This window comes from Rhinopithecus bieti, unplaced genomic scaffold, assembly GCF_001698545.2.
Source record: "Rhinopithecus bieti isolate Rb0 unplaced genomic scaffold, ASM169854v2 scaffold_17826, whole genome shotgun sequence".
NCBI classification, from domain to species: Eukaryota; Metazoa; Chordata; class Mammalia; order Primates; family Cercopithecidae; genus Rhinopithecus; species Rhinopithecus bieti.
This window is the reverse complement of record NW_016809016.1, coordinates 879,442-897,456: the sequence shown is the minus strand read 5'-3', so window position 1 is coordinate 897,456 and position 18,015 is coordinate 879,442. Positions and strand designations below refer to the sequence as shown.

General features: G+C 50.9%; 1 protein-coding gene across 1 annotated transcript in view; it reads right to left on the bottom strand.

Moving 5' to 3' along the window:
- Positions 1-18,015, bottom strand: part of LOC108539483 (polycystin-1-like protein 2) — a 117,957-nt gene that overhangs the window by 62,000 nt on the left and 37,942 nt on the right. The window contains exons 12-21 of the mRNA XM_017888194.1: positions 17,166-17,286; positions 15,621-15,762; positions 13,780-13,956; positions 11,270-11,415; positions 10,400-10,594; positions 7,529-7,660; positions 4,517-4,699; positions 2,621-2,745; positions 1,430-1,556; positions 375-506 (exon numbers count right to left, since the gene is read on the bottom strand). Of these exons, the coding sequence (XP_017743683.1) occupies positions 375-506; positions 1,430-1,556; positions 2,621-2,745; positions 4,517-4,699; positions 7,529-7,660; positions 10,400-10,594; positions 11,270-11,415; positions 13,780-13,956; positions 15,621-15,762; positions 17,166-17,286 (1,480 nt within the window). The remainder of the gene's footprint in view (positions 1-374; positions 507-1,429; positions 1,557-2,620; positions 2,746-4,516; positions 4,700-7,528; positions 7,661-10,399; positions 10,595-11,269; positions 11,416-13,779; positions 13,957-15,620; positions 15,763-17,165; positions 17,287-18,015) is intronic.

Here is an 18,015-nt window from a genome sequence, read left to right as displayed (position 1 = left end):
CTAATCTGGGCAATGAGAGCAAAACTCCGTCTCAAAAAAAAAAAAAAAAAAAGGAAGAAGACGACAGAAATGTGGCCAGGCGCAGTGGCTCACGCCCATAATCCTGGCACTTTGGGAAGCCAAGGAGGGAGGATTGCTTGAGCCCAAGAGTTGAAGACCAGCCTGGGCAATATAGTGAGAACTTGTCACTACCAAAACTTAAAAAAAAAAAATCAGCTGGGTGTGGTGGCTTGCACCTGTTGTCCCAGCTACTTGGGAAGCTAAGATGGGAGGATCATTTATGCCCTGGAGGCAGAGGTTGCAGTGAGCTGAGATCATGCCACTGAACTCCAGCCTGGGCCCACCTGACTTCTGACGACATCCCAAATTTCTACCTCAATATTCTCCGACAGATTCTTCATAGGTATGAGCTGACCACTAGGGCTGGTCACACGGAGGCCACCGACAGTCCCGCTGACATCGAAGTGGCTTCGAGCTGGAAAGGGGCTCTTTGGGAAACTCATCATCTGAAACCGAGAGCAAGGAGTGTTGGCCAAGGCCCCTGAGAAGCTGGAGGGTGAAAGGCAAGGTCCTCGGACTCAAGGAGCAGTAGCCCTGGTATGTGGGGCAGGTGGGGCCTACCTTCTGCTGCTGCTGCTTCCCCTGGCATGTTTCCAGTGTCAGGGCTGAGGCCACAGAGAGCCTGCCCTAGAGGACCCAGATCAGACTTGCTTTGGCTGAGCAATGACTGGACTGTAAAACCATCCAAGTCTTTTTTTTTTTTTTTTTTTTTTTTTTTTACACAGAGTCTCGCTCTGTCACCCCGGCTGGAGTGTAATGGCACAATCTCTGCTCACTGCAACCTCCGCCTTCCGGGTTCAAGCAATTCCCCTGCCTCAGCCTCCTAACTAGCTGGGATTACAGGTGAGAACCACCACACCCGGCTAATTTTGTATTTTTAGTAGAGATGGGGTTTCATCATGTTGACCAGGCTGGTCTCGAACTCCTGACCTCAGGTGATCCGCCCTCCTCAGTCTCCCCTTCCCAGTCTTTCTTCCCCAAAAGCCAGTAAGTCTTTAAGAGAAAGACATTTGCTTTCATTAGGGCTCAGGGAGTACACAGTCAGATATACTTTAATTTGAGGATGGAAAAGAGCCTGGGTTGGCCATTTCCAAGTTATGGCACTAAGCTGGAAGAGCTTTATTTCCAGTGACTACCTGAATCAAGGCTGTTGGGGAAATTTTGCAGCACAATGCAAAGAGGGTGAATCTGGGAGCCCAGAGGTCTGGGTCTGAAGCCCGGCAGAGCCACTTACTTGTGGTTTTGCGAAAATGATTGAAGCTCACTGGCACAGCGGGCACCATCATACTCAACACAAACGAGCAAATGCCTGTGAAAGTGCTCTGCAAACTGTAAAGGCTGTCCCCAAGGATGCTACTACTGTCATTACCTTTATATCCACAGGCTCCTGGCCATCCTCCAGAGAGCCGAGTGAGGAGGCAGTGGGCAGCATGAAGGTTGCAGAGTCTGCAGCATCCGTGCGCAGGGAGGAGCCTTGCCAACTCCAGGGTTGTATTCTGGCCACAAGGTGAGAACAGAGGTGGCAGGGGAGGGAGGAGAAAGTCAGTGTCGAGGAAGACCCCACACCTCCTGCACTACTGGGAGCCCAGCTTCACCATCAGAGTGGGGGTGTGTTTTGATCCCTATAGGTGGTTCACCATGTTTGTTTCAGCAGAAGCAGCACAAGAGGCAGCTAGACTGGAGGTTCCATGAGGGTGGGGCTTTGCCAGCCTTGTTTACTGCTATACCTCCGATGTCTATAGCAGCGCCTTGCATATAACAGGTAGTCCATCAATATTTTCATTGAATGAATAAACGAGCTTGGACGCAGATTTTTCTGCAGGGTTATCTTCCCTTCCTACCTTGACCTCTGATGCCATGTCTTGACCCAGCCCCATCTTTTCTGGTCTTTGACTTTGCCCCTTTCTGATCATGTTGGGGACCCTATTTCAGATCGTTCCTCTAATCAGGATACTGCTTTGGGAAACTGTGTCTGAGATCTAAGAGGGAAACCCTGGCAGGAAGAACCAAGGCTTGGGGCATGGGGTCCCAGTGTTGCCAGCAGCATTGTCCAGCTCCTGCTTGTCAGGTGGAGGAATGGATGGTGTGGAGCATCCCAGGTATGGCGTCAGTGCTCGATGAGCCCTGTGTGTGTGTGTGTGTGTGTGTGTGTGTGTGTGTGTGTGTGTACGAGCCCAAGGTAAGTGGATCTTGAATTCCTACAGGCCCAGGCAGGGCATGGTTAACGGAAGGCTGGTCCTATTCCTTCAGTCCCCTTGCCTGCACAGCTGCCATGTGAGCATCTCTCAGGACTCCTTCAGGTGGATCTAACACTGGGCTTGGCCCCAGGCATGGAGGCAACTCCATGCCTCCCTTCCTGTGCTGTGCAAACACTCAACATGGTGACAAGGGGACCTTCTCTTGGTGGAAAGCCCTTCCCAGCTCTAGGTCCCATCACTTCTCCAGCTCCAAGTCTGGTCTCCTGAGCTCTGCCTAGCACAAGGTTTTGGAGTGCGGGTGTGGAATGAGCCAGGTTAGGGGATGAGCTTTCTTGGGGACCCATGGTGTAGCTGGTTTGTACCTGTTTGTGTACACAGAGATGGAGGGGGTGGCCAGCACGGCTGGAAGGCCCCCCGGCAGTTTTCCCAGCAGAAGGACGGTCTGCACATGCTCCACGACTCCAAGCAGCCGCAGCACTATGGCACTCTGGAAAAGAAGGCAGGAGGATACTGCTATGGACTATGGTTATGGATATTGCTATGCTATGAGATGGCTATGCTATATCGCCATCTTTGGTTACTGTCACCAGGCCAATGTGGGACCTTCAGGAGGGATTGGGAGAGGACAGAGAAGAGGGAGAAAGACTGCCTCGGAGGTGGCCCAAAAGCAGCACTCATAAAGTTTCTAGACGGGCTTCTGTGAGCCCATTCCATCCTCACAGTAACTTGGTGTGGCGGGGGCTTCACTAGCTCCATTGGACAGAAAGAGGATGGAGGCACAGAGAGGACAGGAGACTGTGGGAGGTCACACACTGATAAGGGGAAGAGCCGGGACTCACGGCAAAGCATATGGCTACAGGGCCTGTGTGCTGAGTCATCAGGCAATGTGGCTGTCTGGGCTGCTGACATCTGCCAGCACCCTATGGCTTGTTCCAGGGGAAATGGACAGCTGAGAGCGAGGCCATTTCACCAGGTCTCCTGGGCTTCAAATCTGCTCCCCACCCATCCCAACTCCCAAATGAGATGCATCCCGACACCACAGCTGGTGCGGGGACATGCATCCTGACACCACAGCTGGTGCGGGGACACAGGAAGGGCTGGATGTTTGCACAGAATTCCTATTGGGGCACAAATCATGTGTGTGTGTGTGCATGTGTGCACGCATGTGAACACACAAGTGTGAAGGTGATGTCACTGCATGTGAATGGCAGTGTTTGAGCATGTGTATGTGTGCGTGAATGTGAGCGTGGTCCTGAGCATGTATGTGCGTACAGTGTTTGAGTGTGCATAGGTGATTGCATGATTATGGAGTGTGCAACCATATGTGACAGTCTGTGAGTATGTGAGTGCATGTGACTGCATGGCCCGTGTGAAGATGTGTGTGTGTAAATGTGCACCTAACTGTGTGCAAAAGTGCGTGCTTGAGGCCGTGTAAGAGTGTGAGGCCTCTCAGTGTGTGTGTGAGCTTGCACGTGAGTGTGAGCGTGCCCCGTGTTTTTGTGTGTGTGTTTGTGGAGATTGAGTGTGTCTGAGTATGTGTGTGTGTGCATCCAAGCATCTTTGTGTGTTGTGTGTCTTTCACTTCTTCCTGAATAGAGGTGATGGCCCCATGTGACAAAGAACTGTGCAACAGCAAGAAATGGGTTTTGTGGCTCTGTCATTATGCCATCTAGGAGGCTTCGTCCCCACCAGGATGCTGGGGCCACGTGAGACAGTGCTACAACCTACTCTCGATCTCCTGACCTTGTGATCCGCCCGTCTCGGCCTCCCAAAGTGCTGGGATTACAGGTTTGAGCCACCGCGCCCAGCCTACAACCTATTCTTACTCTGGGCAGCTGCCTCTCTTCTGTGTCCTTGGTAAAATGAGCCAGGGGTTTACCCAGACCTGCTAGGGGGTCCATATGATCTCTCCATTTGGCAGCTTATTTGGGATGAAGCAGAGTGCCTTGCTTTACACATGAGGAAAAGAGGCTTAAGTAAACTCTGTATCTTGCTCAGGTCACGAGCCTCCTAAGTGACAGAGGCAGGACTCAAACTCAGGCTGTCTCATTCCAGAGGCTGTGATTTGCCCACCACTCCACACTGCCTCCCGGAAGCCCTGCTCTCTGGAAATTTTCTTACAGCTCTCAGGGCAACACCTTAATCTCTGTGCCTCAGTTTCCTCATCTGCCAGATGGGGGGAAAATCTCCACCTAGAAAAGCTGATGTGAGCTAAGTATTCAGTGTGTGTGAGGTCTGCATCTGGCCTGGACACCCACCTGGCTGCCGCTGGCCTCCACAAGTTCTTCTGGTCTGTTGCTCAGGGAAGCTTCCAGCACACTGCCCACAGCCTGAAACAGGTCCCTGGTGGCTGCCTGGCGCCTCTGGTCCTCGGGGCGGGCCTTGGCACTCACTGTCAACAGGGCCTCACTGGCATGCTGTAGAGCCCAGCTGGCCTCCCACTGGGTTCACCCAAATAAGGAAAAGCAGTATGAGCCCCCGCTCAAGATAGACCATTCCTGTGTCATTCAAGGGACAAGGGAAGCAAGGAGGGGAACAAGCCAGGAAAGAGCTGGGCTAGACCTGGCACACAAGCTCCCTGTATCTCTGGTTTGAGACCAGGTCCTCCCACCTTACCGTCCTCTAAGATCCTTCAAGAGAGTAGCCTGGTCTGCCTCTGAATCCTTCCCAGAGTGCCCTGCACAGTGCCCAGCACATAGTAGGTCTTCAGCAACATTCCATGACTAGGGGATGGATGGATGGATAAATGAAGGATGGATAGGCAGTTGGATAAATGGATGTATGGATGATAGGTGGATGGGTGGAAAATGGATGGATGGAGGATGAATGAATGGGTGGATGGAGGGTGAATGGGTGATGAATGGACAGATGGATGGGTGGGTGCATGGATGGTAGATGGATGGATGGATGGGTGGATGGTGGGTGGATGGATGAATGGTGGGTGGATGGATGGATGGAGAATGGAGGATGGATAAGTGGGTGGGTGGATAGATGGATGGATGATAGGTGGATGGATGAATGGGTGGAAGATAAATGGATGGAGGATGGATGAATGATGGATGAATAGATGGGTGGATGGCAGATGAATGAATAGGTGGATGGCTGTGCGGGTGGGTGGGTGGATGGATGCAGTACATATTCAAATTTTGTAGTTTTATATGTATTTGTGAAATTATTTGTCTAATGTCCGGCTGTCTCAATAGTCTGAAAGGACCATAATGGCAGATGCCATGTCTACATGATTTGCTGCTGAATTCTCAACGAGTTGCACACTACCTGGCACATACTTGACATTCAGGAAGCATTTGTTAAATGAATGATGAAATTAATGCATGCATGAATGGATAGAAGGATAGAGTGGAGGATGTGTACAAGTACATGTGTATACAGTGTATATGCATGTAAATAGATGGATTAGCAAATGGATGTGTAAATGGAAAGTGTCATATCATGAATAAGCCCCAGAATCAAGACCAGCCTTGTTAGCTTCAGGCTGGAAGATTTTAGGGGCACAACCTCCCACCAGAGTGGGTGGGTCAAAGCCAGGACAGTTCTCTCCTCTTCTGTTGTTTGTTTGTTTGTTTGTTTTTGAGACAGAATCTTACTCTGTTGCCCAGGCTGGAGTGCAGTAGCACAAGCATGGCTCACTGTAACCTCGAACTCCTGGGCTCAAGTGATCCTTATGCCTCAGCCTCCTGAGTAGCTGGGACTACAGGTATATGCCAGTATTTAGGGATTTTTTGTTTGTTTGTTTGTTTGTTTGTTTGGTAGAGATGTAGTTTCCCTATGTTGCACAGACTGGGCTTGAACTCTAGGGATCGAGTGATCCTACTGCCTCAGGCTCCCAAAGTGCTGGGATTACAGGCATGAGCCACTGTGCTGGCCCACTTTCCCTGTTTTTAGGGCTTCTTTTTATTGTTATTTTTTTCATAGAGTTTTGCTTTGTCACCCATGCTGGAGTGCAGTGGCACAATCACGGCTCACTGCAGCCTTGACCTTCTGGGCTCAATGGATCCTCCCACCTCAACCTCCCGAGTAGCTAGGAATACACGTGTGTACCATGATGTCCAACCAATTTTGTTTTGCTTTGTTTTTGTTTGTTGGTTTGCTTTTTGAGACTGAGTCTCTATCACCCAGGCTGGAGTGCAGTGGCACGATCTCAGCTCACTGCAACCTCCACCTCCCAGGTTGAAGCGATTCTCCTGCCTCAGCCTCCCGAGTAGCTGGGACTATAGGCGCACACCACCATGCCCAGCTAATTTTTGTATTTTTAATAGAAATGGGGTTTCACCATGTTGGCCAGGCTGGTCTCAAACTCCTGACCTCAGGCAATCCACCTGCCTCAGCCTCCCAAAGTGCTGGGATTACAGGCATGAGCCACCGTGCCTGGCCTTTGTTTTGTTTTTGAAGGGATGAGGTCTCACTATGTTGCCCAGGCTGGTCTCAAACTCCTGGCCTCAAGCGATCCTCCTGCCTCTGCCTCCCAAAACGCTGGGATTACAGGCATCAGCCACCACACCTGGCCTATGGCTTCCTTTTTAACCCTTGGCTGTCAGAACCCTGGGAACATGGTGTTTTAATTTGAGTTCTCCAAGAAGCAGATCCAGGAGCAAGGATTTGAGAGCAAGTCATTTATTTGGAGATAATCCCAAGAAACACTTGTGGGGAGTAGGGGGTGTGAGACAGGGAAGGGTGGAAGCCAGTACAGGAGTGTGATCAAGCCCATTACCTGGGATTCGCTCCTGCTTGGGATTATCCATCAAGAGGGGTGAGGGAGGTGGGGTATTTATACACCAGCTCCATTAGTCGCTGAACACTGCATGAATTTGCAGCCATATGGGCAGGTAGACTAGGCTCTGAGGGTCAGAGAAGACCCCCAGAAGGGTAAGGAAGGCCAGGAGCTGGCAGCCAGATGTCAGGCTGGCATGCACTGAAGTTGAGAACATGAGCAGTCAGTAGCAGTGTCTGGACTCACACTTGGCCACCCAAATATTAATGAGATTCAGTTACTCCCTCAAGTTGCTCACCATCAGATGGGGGAGTGAGAGTCTGGGCAAACAGGCCCTCTCACCCAGCGTGAGATACATGGGCTGCAGGAGGGGCACCTTCCCATGAATCAACCATGCAGGACCCCTGGAAAGAAGATGGCAGAGGTCTTGGCAGCCCCAGGAGAGCCCTGTGACCAAGGGACCCCTTCAACCTATGCTGATCACCCACCTGCCATGCAGGAGCGTGTCCCACGGTAGCCTCGGTAGATGGAAGCTACTCACCTGGGCCGAGGGTGTGAGTTCCCTACTCCGGCAGGTCACCTCTCTCAGCACCTCGGCCAGCTCCTGCACCCTCTGCACGTCCTCCAAGCTGGCCGTGACTGCAGACAGCGACCCCAGCACATGCTCCCTGACCTTGGCATGGGGGAGAAAGGCAGGGAGAGGAAATGTAATTCCATGGCTCCATGAAGTAGTGTCAGGAAGATGCAAGATCAGGAGTGACCAGGCTTATTAGGGGGTTCTTTTTCTTTTCTTTTCTTTTCTTCTTCATTTTTTTTTTTTTGAGTCAGAGTCTCACTGTGTCACCTAGGCTGGAGTACAGTGGCATGATCTTGACTCACTGCAACCTCCGCCTCCTGGGTTCAAGCGATTCTCGGACCTCAACCTCCTAAGTAGTTGAGATTACAGGTGCACACCACCAAGCCCAGCTAATTTTTTGTGTTTTTAGTAGAGACAGGATTTTGCCATGTTGGCCAGGCTGGTCTTGAACTTCTGACCTCAAGTGATCCGCCTGCCTCAGCCTCCCAAAGGGCAGGGATTACAGGCGTAAATCACCACACCTGGCCTCACTGGGGGGTTCTAAAGCTCTGCAGACCTCTGTCTGCCTTGTATGATGTGTGATTAGGCAGATAACAGCCCCCTCAAGATGCCCACATTCACATCCCTGAAACCTGTGAATATGTTACTGCATGTGGCAAAAGGCACTTTGGCTAGGTCATTTTGGAGATGCAATTAAGTTAAGGATTCTGAGATGGAGAGATTATCCCAGATAAACAGGTGGGACCAACATCATCACACGATCCTTCTAAGAGGGAGGCAGGAGTGTTAAACAGAAAAGGAGATGGGTGATGGAGGTAGGGGTAGCTGGAAGAGAAAGAGAGGGAAAGAGGATGAGGGAAAGGTGGGGAGAGAGAGAGGGAAAGGAGAGGGCTTTGGAGATGCTGCGTGGCTGGCTTTGAAGGTAGGAGTCAAGGAGTGCAGGTGGCCTCTAGAATCCGGAAAAGGCAAGGAATGCCTTCTGCCCTGGAGCCTCCAGGTTTGTAGCTCTGCCGACGCCTTAATTTTGGCCCAGGGGATCCTGCTCATGGCAGGCCGGGCCCCTGGGGTCCTCCATGCTGTTTAGTTTGTTCCCTAAGCCCTGCGCACACCTCTCTCAACAGAGCCCTTGTTAACATCTTCTCAGCTGCCCAGTGAGAGTTTGACATCTGTCTTGTGCCAGGCCCCGGGCATTGCATGGAGAGACCGTGGGTTAGGCTGTGTGGTCTGTGTGATTGGGGACCACAGGATGTCCAGGGGAAGTTTGCCATTGGTACTTCTCAGAGTGAATGCGACCAGGAATGAGAGCTGTGCGTGGTGGAAAGTGTGTGTGAGTGTGTGATGGTGTGTGTGAGAGCATAGTGTGTAGGTGTAAGTATGTGTGTGTATGAATGTGTGAGAGTGTGTCAGTGATGTTGTCGAGCATGTGTGTGAGTTCGTATGTGCTGTGTATGTGTGTGGTGGTGAGCGTGCTGTTGTGAGCCCCGTCAGTGTGTGTATGAGTTTGTGAGTTTGTGAGTGTGAGCCTGTGTCAATATGAGTGCATGTATGTGTGTATGAGTGTGTGAGCATGTGTGTGGGTGTGTGTGAGTGGGAGTGTGAATACACGTGTGTGTGTGTGCGAGCATATGTGAGTGCATGTATGTGTGTGTGTGCATAAAAGTGTGTGTGAAAGTGTGTGTATGTGAGCATGTGTGAGAGTTAACGTGTATGTATGTGGCAGAGGGGATGGGGTAGGGAATGTGGAACAAAGGTCTGGGGTAAGAGGGCTGGAGGTGGAGGGGGATCCTCTAACCTGGGTTTGAACCCTGGCTTCACCACTTACCAGACATACGGACCCAGGGAGGCACCTCTGATTCTCCTACTCTCTGTTTCCTCAGCTGTAACATAGATGGAGGCCTCACCATTTACCTCCCAAGGTTGTAGTGGGGATTACAGATCCATGAAGCCCTCATTCAGGGCCTGGCAGCTCATAGCAGGTGCTTGATACACGTTAGTTTCTCTGTGTAAGCGATCACAATGACAATCCTGCTTCCTGTATTAAGTACCTACTGGGCCTCCAGCACCACACTCAGTACTTTCCTGTAAACATTTCAGGGGGCCAAAAGAAGTCTTTCTTGTCTTCTCCATGCCCACAGGGGTGTGTGTGTGTGTGTGTTTGCATGCACACACACATGCAAACTCAGGTGGCACATGCTGGGAGTGGACACAATAGTATGTTCTGCAATAGTTTATCATACTAGGTTGTAACATGGACCAGTCATTTTTGTGGATTAAAACTGGTTGAACGTTGGCCATCTTATCTAGTTTTTTAGTTGCAGTGATTGTAATTCTTATTTAACTCTTACCACAATTGTATGAGGAGACTAGTATTCTTATTCCTCTTTTCCATATGGGGAAACTGAGGCTTATAAACTGAACCTGTCCCTGGCCTGTGACAATGCAAATGGTAGTGACAAAGCTGGGACACCATCTGAGGTCCAACCTCAAACCACTACCCATGGGACTGAGGGCAGTCCCCTTTCTCCTCTGGGGCTCTGCCTTGTCATCTGAAACATGAAGGGGAGAGGGTGATGGGTTCTAAACTCCCCCCATCCCAGAGGCCTGTGCCTCCACGAGGGCCAGCCAAGAAAGCAGGTTACCAAGGAAGAAGGCATTTTCTTCACTTTATGTCACTCACCCAAAAGACCAGAGAGGGAGGTGGTGTCAGCCGCTTGGGAGATACCACAGGCTTCTCCCCGATCCATGAACCTTGATGCACAGCCCAAATGGCCACACGCAGACCCTGGGGCCCCAGAGGAAGAGAATGAAAGGAGCACCCCCTCTTCCCACGGGCACCTTCTGTCTGACATCCATGCTCAGTGGCTGTCCTGAGCCCTGGCTTTTGTGCTCTTGGTTCAGCACGGAGGACACGGCCTTGGCCAGCTGGAGGAGCTGCTTGGGGCCACCCTCGCCTTGCAGGGATGTGGAGATTTTCTCTGACACTGCAGCCTGGAATGCTACATCCTCAACCCATGTGTCTCCGAGTGCCACCTGTTGGGAAATCAGAACTGTGCTCAGAACCTGCTAGGAAGAACCTGGCCTCTGAAGTCACATGGGGCCAGAGCAGGCTTGGACGCCTTTGGCCTCACCTGGGAGTTCTTGGGCACTTCCTGAGGCTAGAGGGCACCCAGACCTGCTCGCACCAGGCAGCTGACAGCCGCCCAAACCAAGCCTTGGTCAGCTCCAGGCTGGCGCAAGTCATTGCTCTACCACTGGCTACCCTCCTCCTCTTGGTCTCAACCTCTTCCACCTCCACCCGGCCTCTGATGCTTGAAATCTTGGGATCTTATCTAGGCTCTTCCTTGAGTCCTTGTTGGCTAATTTTGGTCCTACTTCCTCTGAGCCCTTTGAAGGTGCTGGCCTAACTCATGCCAGAGTCATTCTCCAACCCCCCTCACCCACCAGCTCCCAGGACCCTCCCCCAATTCTGGCTACTAAATCATAGGATCTACAAACGTAGAGACCATGTCTGTTGTGTCCCTGGCTATACCCCCAGGACATGGCCCATGGTAGATGCTCTGTAAATATTTGTGGAAGGAATGGATGAATCAGTGACTCATCTGGCTATGCCCCTGGCTATCTTCCATCCAGCCATCCTTTTGGTGAGGTTCATAAGGGTGGATAATTTTTCTCAGTAAAGAAACAGCGGTCACTGCCACCACCCACCTTAGCCACAGCCTGGGTCTGCTGTGTGTCCCCTGCACGATTGGTGGCCGAAATAACTACTGTCAGCACAAAGTCATTGTTCTCCTTTCCAAGTGGCAGATACACCGATGGCAGGACAGGTTCAGGGCCACAGTGTAGGCAGGAACCTGGCAAGACCAGAAATTGACCAATGAGGGGGCATCTCTAAGCCCCAGGTAGACTGCAACCCACTCAGGGAGAGCCTGATCACAGGGACACAAAAGTCACAGCTCTTGAAGGCATAGTAGGCTCTTGGGATTCCACACTTTCTTTTTTTTTTTTTTTTTTTTGAGACAGAGTCTCGCTCTGTCGCCCAGGCTGGAGTGCAGTGGTGCGATCTCAGCTCACTGCAAGCTCCGCCTCCTGGATTCCCGCCATTCTCCTGCCTCAGCCTCCCGAGTAGCTGGGACTACAGGCGCCGCCACCTCGCCCGGCTAGATTTTGTATTTTTTAGTAGAGACGGGGTTTCACCATGTTAGCCAGGATGGTCTCGATCTCCTGACCTCGTGATCCGCCCATCTTGGCCTCCCAAAGTGCTGGGATTACAGGCTTGAGCCACTGCACCCGGCCAGGATTCCACACTTTCGTGTAAGAGACAGTCACATATGCTGATTTACTGTCTTCTCTAAGCAACTGCAGGTTGCTGTGACTTTGGAATAATTTTACTAAAATCCATAAAAAATTGCAGGAAAAATATCCCATTTACAGTTTGTTGTTGTTGTTGTTGTTGTTGTTGTTGTTGTTTTAAGTCAAGGTGGTAAACCAAATTATAAGAGGAAGAAAAGAAGGAGGAGGGGGAGGAGGAGCAACAATGACAACGCAAAAATTAGCTCAGGGGCGAGGAGTTCAAGACCAGCCTGGGCAACTTAAGAAGACCTTGTTTCTACAAAAAAAAATGTAAAAATTAGGTCTCGAACTCCTGCCCTCAGGTGATCCAGCCACCTCGGCCTCCCGAAGCGCTGGGATTATGGGCATGAGCCACGACGCCTGGCCTGGGACTCACTTTTCTGCAGCCACACTTTCCTGCCTCCGTGCTCACTTGGATGAGGCAGGAGAGGTACTAAAGCAGAACAGCCTATTGGAACTAGAGCAGCTGTCCTGGCCTTTCCCTCTGGCGGGAGGCAGGTCTGAAATAAAATCCACTGACCTTGCTTGGACTTTTTCCTTTCAGACTCGGCCCCATTCACAGCCCTCTTAACAGCGGTGAGTTTCCACATCCGTTAGACAGAGCACTGTGGAAACTGCACTCCCTTGGGTGTTACAGTAGCTGATGTGCACTTTCCCTAATCAGGTGCAATGTTTACGCCATTGTGATGTTTGATGCTGGGTTTGGGGGAGCATCCTGGCAACACTCCTGGTACCTGACTTTGGAGGAAAATTACAAGCTGACTAGAGCATTTTCAGAGCACAAAATGCCAAAGCCCTCCTGGGCACGTGGCTTACATCTGTAATCCCAGCACTTTGGGAGGCTGAGGTGGATGGATCACCTGAGGTCAGGAGTTTGAGACTAGCCTGGCCAACATAGTGAAACCCCATCTCTACCAAAAATACAAAAATTAGCTGGGTGTGGTGGCGGGCGCCTGTAATCTCAGCTGCTCGGGAGGATGAGGCAATTGAATCCCTTGAACCCGGGAGGCAGAGATTGCAGTGAGCCAAGATTGTGCCACTGCACTCCAGCCTGGGCAACAAGAGCAAAACTCTGTCTCCAAAAAAAAAAAGACAAACAAATAAAAGAAGCCAAAGCCTACCAGGTGGAGATAAGGGCTCAGATGAACCCTCCAAGGAACAATCACTCCCCAAATGGAAGAATAAATGCAATGCGAGTGGCTCCCCCATCTCTCCTGCTAATGCCCTGGTGCTGTCCCTGGATGTGGGTGGTTAGGGTGACAGCAGGGAGACTGTGCAGGGTTTTATGCTTTGTGGATGGGGTCTTCCATGTTTGTCACCTGCATACCTTTGCAAAAATGTTCTTTCAGCTCAGCTCGTCCTGCAGTATCACCCACTCCCTGGGGCTGCCTGCAAAGCAGCGTCAATGGAATTGTTGAAGATTCTGTTAACCAGACCCATCTCTGTCTTCTTGAATAGCTCCAGGCTTCTTGGAGTCTCAGCTACTCCGAGTGTGTGTATGCATGTGTGTGTGTGTGTGTGTGTCTGTGTGTGGTGAGCGGGAGTTCGGGGATGGTGTCTTGGTGGCCACCCTACATGGTCATAGTTTTGGGTATTCCTGTTCATTTCACTCCATCAATGTCCCCCATGCGAGGACAACGGATTTTGGCTTCTAGTTGTGGAGGAGACCTTCTTCTCATGTCTCTGTGGAATGATGGCTGGGTCAGTGTTTTGGGGCTAGGGGTTAAGCTTTAGGGAAGCCCTCATCCTGGCAACCTCTTTCACACAGAGAACACATTCTTTGCAGCTCCCATAGAGAACAGGCCCCCATTCTGCAAGAAGATGAACTCAGGAGCTGAAGGAAGAGCAGAGTCCTCAGCCGGTACCTGATTCCAGACAGAAGCAGAACTCCAAGGGTCCCAGGGCTGTGGAGGCGTTGCAGAAGATGGCGAAGCTCGTCAGGACAGTACCCTCCTCCGGGGCAACAGTGCAGGCAGGCACCTCGGCAGGAGGCAGAGTGCTGATCACGTAGGTGTCCTCCCCATAGGCCTGCCTGGTCAGTGCTGAGAGTGAAGGCACATCATGCTCAGGCAGCCATATGGGGCCCACAAACTCTATCCTGCCGTTAGATCGCCCTGTGAGCTCGTTAACACAAAGATTCCCAGGCCCTACTTCAAACCCAGAACCTCAGATGCCTCGGGAGATTCTAGGGACAGCCCAGAAACGTACATATCTAACAACTCAACAATTAAACCCCCAAACAACCCTCCCTGATGCAAGAGATCCCAGGGCCTCACTTTGAGAAACTGAGCAGAGATAGGGGAAGATAATCAGACAGACCTGAGCTTGAATTTTAGTTCTGCCATTTGCTAACCAAGTGATCTTGGACTTGACCTTTTCTTTTCCAATTTTGTTTTCCTAATTTTTTTCCTTTTTAGCAAGAGGGTCTGGCTGTGTCGCCTAGGCTAGAGTCCAGTGGTGCAATCATAGCTTACTGTAGCCTTGAACTCCTAGGCTTAAGTGATTCTACTGCCTTAGCCTCTTAAGTCAGCTAGAGCCACAAGACTGCACCATCACGGCTGACTAATTTTCTAATTTTTGTAGAGACAGGGTCTCGCTCTGTTGCCAGAGCTGGTCTTGAACTCCTGGCCTCAAGGGATCCTCCCGCCTCAGCCTCCCAAAGTGCTGGGATTACAGGCATAAGCCACCAGACCGGGGCTAAGAACTTGACCTTTTCAAGAGTCAGTTCCTCATCTGTAGAGTGGGGCTGATGATGACGGCTTCCCCACAGAGACCTCATGAGGTGGGAATATGCTGGGAAAATGCTCACGATCACAGAGCCAGGAAAAACCAGAACCAGGATCCGGGAACAGGCTGAGCCCACCCCAAAGCTCACACTCTTCCCAGGCCCCCAGATCACTGTAAAGAGCCACGAGTGGACCTGCAGTCACATCCCACATCACCTGGAGTAGCCACCTAGGTTTTCAGAGAGTGCATGCCTGGAAGAGCTAGGCATAAAGAGAATTTTAACCCATAAAAACTCATTCTTTGGCCTAGACCCAATTCAGAAAGTTTGGGGTGGACCCAAAAGCATGCATTTTTAACTAATACTCTAGTTTCTCCTGATATGCACGGTCTGTGGACACTTCGGGAAATATGGAAGCAAAGCGATCCTAGAAAGAATCATCACCTCCATTGTTTGTGTGTTTGAGAATCTGTTTCCCACACTGGGCTTGTTTTAAACAAAAAGCCCTGAACAATCCCAGCAGGGCATGTAGGCTGCATGACTCCAGAATGACCTGCTTGTAACACTGGGGTTATCTCATTCATCCTGCAAAATAACCATTCTGAGGCTGGCATTTCGATTATCCCAGTTTACATGTGAGGAAACTGAGGCACAGAGAGGTGAAATCCTCTGCCTAGAGTTTCCCACGTAGAAAGTGGCAGTGGTGCGATTCACACCAGAGCCTGTGCTGTGGCCTCTGCACTAAGCTGATGCCCTGGCTGGGTGTGGTGATTCACACCTGCCATCCCAGCACTTTAGGAGGCTGAGGCAGGAGGATCGTTTGACTCCAGGAGCTCAAGACCAGCCTGGGCAAGATAGTGAGATCCCATCTCTCTATTTCCATGTTTAAAAGAGAAAAGAAAAATAAACTCATGCCCAATATCTGAGTGTTTCTGGGTTTATCTGGGTTCCCTGAGATGAGATAAAAGGGAGGCTTCACACCTGTGACTCTGATTCGGATGACCTCGCCCCAGGACTGCAGAAAGGAGCTGTTCAGCAACAACGTGGAGGTGTTGCTTTGGAGGAGGGTTAAGGAACTTGGCCAAAATCCTCTGAGTCCGCAGGCATCCGGGAGGGGCTCGGCCTGAAAGAGAGGACCATCCAGGGCTCCTGACGCTATAGCCAGGCCACTGGGCTACAGCAGGACAGTGGCTTCTGGGTGCTAGACAGCCTTTCAGATTTATTACTGATGAATGGAGAACAGGCAGCCCTAGCTCCCCAAGAAGTCACCTGGAATATCCACTTTGCAGCCTCATTGGGGTGTTTGTCTTAGGTTGGACTCCCCAGAAGCAGAGCCTCAGATGGGGATGTGTGTGCAGGTTATTTATTTATTATTTATTTATTTAATTTTGAGCCAGGCACAGTGGCTCACACCTGTAATCCCAGCACTTTGCGAGGCCGAAGTGGGAGGATTACCTGAGCTCAGGGGTTCGAGACCAGCCTGGCCAAACTCTGTTTCTACTAAACTCTATAGTTTAATGAAACTGTGTCTCTACTAAAAATACAAAAATTAGCTGGGCATGGTGGTATGCGCCTGTAATCCCAGCTACTTGTGAGGGTGAGGCAGGAGAATCGCTTATACCCAGGAGGCAGAGGTTGCAGTGAGCCGAGATCATGCCGCTGTACTCCAGCCTGGGTGACAGAGTGAGACTATCTCAAAAAAAAAAAAAAAAAAGATAAAGAAAAAGAAATATTTTTGAGATGGAGTCTCACTCTGCTGCCCAGGCTAGAGTGGAGTGAATGATCTCAGCTCACTGCAACCTCTGCCTCCAAGGTTCAAGTGATTCTCCTGCCTCAGTCTCCCGAGTAGGTAGAATTACAGGCGTGCATCACCATACTCCGCTAATGTTTTTGTATTTTTAGTAGAGACAGAGTTTCACCATGTTGGCCAGGCTGGTCTCAAACCGCTGACCTCAGGCAATCTGCCTGGCTCGGCCTCCCAAAGTGCTGGGATTACAGGCATGAGCCACCATACCCAGCCTTGTGTGCAGGTTATTTATTGAAGGAGCATTCCCAGGGAAAAGCAGTGGAGAGAGAGAAACAGCAGAGAACAAAACAAGGCAAAAAACAGTTACTGGAGGCATCCAGCCTCAGGCTGGTCTCACGGAGAGCCCTGAAGTGTAAGTTGCACCACTGAAATCACCCTACCTGGGGACAGACAGGCTGGTCTATTACACTCTCCATCCATCAATTGTTGGCCAATGGCCAGTCCACGAAAGCTGGAGTTAGGATTGTCCGTCTGGGAAACAGGACTTTGCTGAGATGCCAAGAGCACTGCTGCAAAGTTTCTCCAGAGCTTTTGCTCCCTTGTGCCCATTTGCCCTGCTGTCAGTTCTCTGATTTTCTCCCCAGCCCAATGCCCTGAGTCCCACACTACAGGCTCTGAATGGAGTTGACCCAACCGTGGCCCAGCACTGGCCATGCGACACGGGTGTGCTGAAAGCACAAGGGAGATTTCCATTCTTGAGTGATTGTCACTGCGCTCACCTGCTCTGCTGGGGTGTTGTCCAAATACCAGCTGAACACAGCCACTGGGGAGTCCTCCCCCATGGTGACCCTGAGCAGAATGTCTTCACTGGCATTAACTGGCCTGCAGTTCCTCTCACAGCTGAAAGGCAGACAGAGGACAGAGTGAGGAAGCTCCCCCAGGCACTGCTATCATCTGGATGTTTGTCCCCCGAAACCTCCTGTTGAAATGTGATCCCCAATGTTGGAGGTGGGGCTTAGTGGGAGGTGTTTGGGTCATGGGGGCAGATTCCTCATGAATGGATGAATGCCCTCCCTCGGGAGCAGGTTCTCGCTCTATTAGTCACCCCCAGATCTGGTTGTTAAAAAGACGGCCAGGCGTGGTGGCTCACACCTGTAATCCCGGCACTTTGAGAGGCCAAGGCGGGCAGATCATCTGAGGTCAGGAGTTTGAGACCAGCCTGGCCAACATGGTGAAACCCCATCTCTACTAAAATACAAAATTAGCCGGGCATGGTGGTAGGCACCTGTAGTCCCAGCTACTCGGGAGTCTGAGGCAGGAGAATCACTTGAACCAGGGAGGTGGAGGTTGCAGTGAGCCAAGATCACACCACTGCACTCCAACCTGGGTGACAGAGTGACACTCCATCTCCAAAAAAAAAAAAAAGAGCCTGGCACTTCCCTCCCTTCTCTGCACACACCAGGTCCCCTTCATCTTCCACAGCAAGTGGAAGTAGCCTGAGGCCCTCATCAGATACAGATGTCCAGTCTTGGATTTTCCAACCGTAAGAATCATGAGCCAAATGAACCTTTTTTCTTCTTTCTTTTCTTTTTCCTTTCTTTCTTCCTTTCTTTCTTTCTTTCTTTTTTT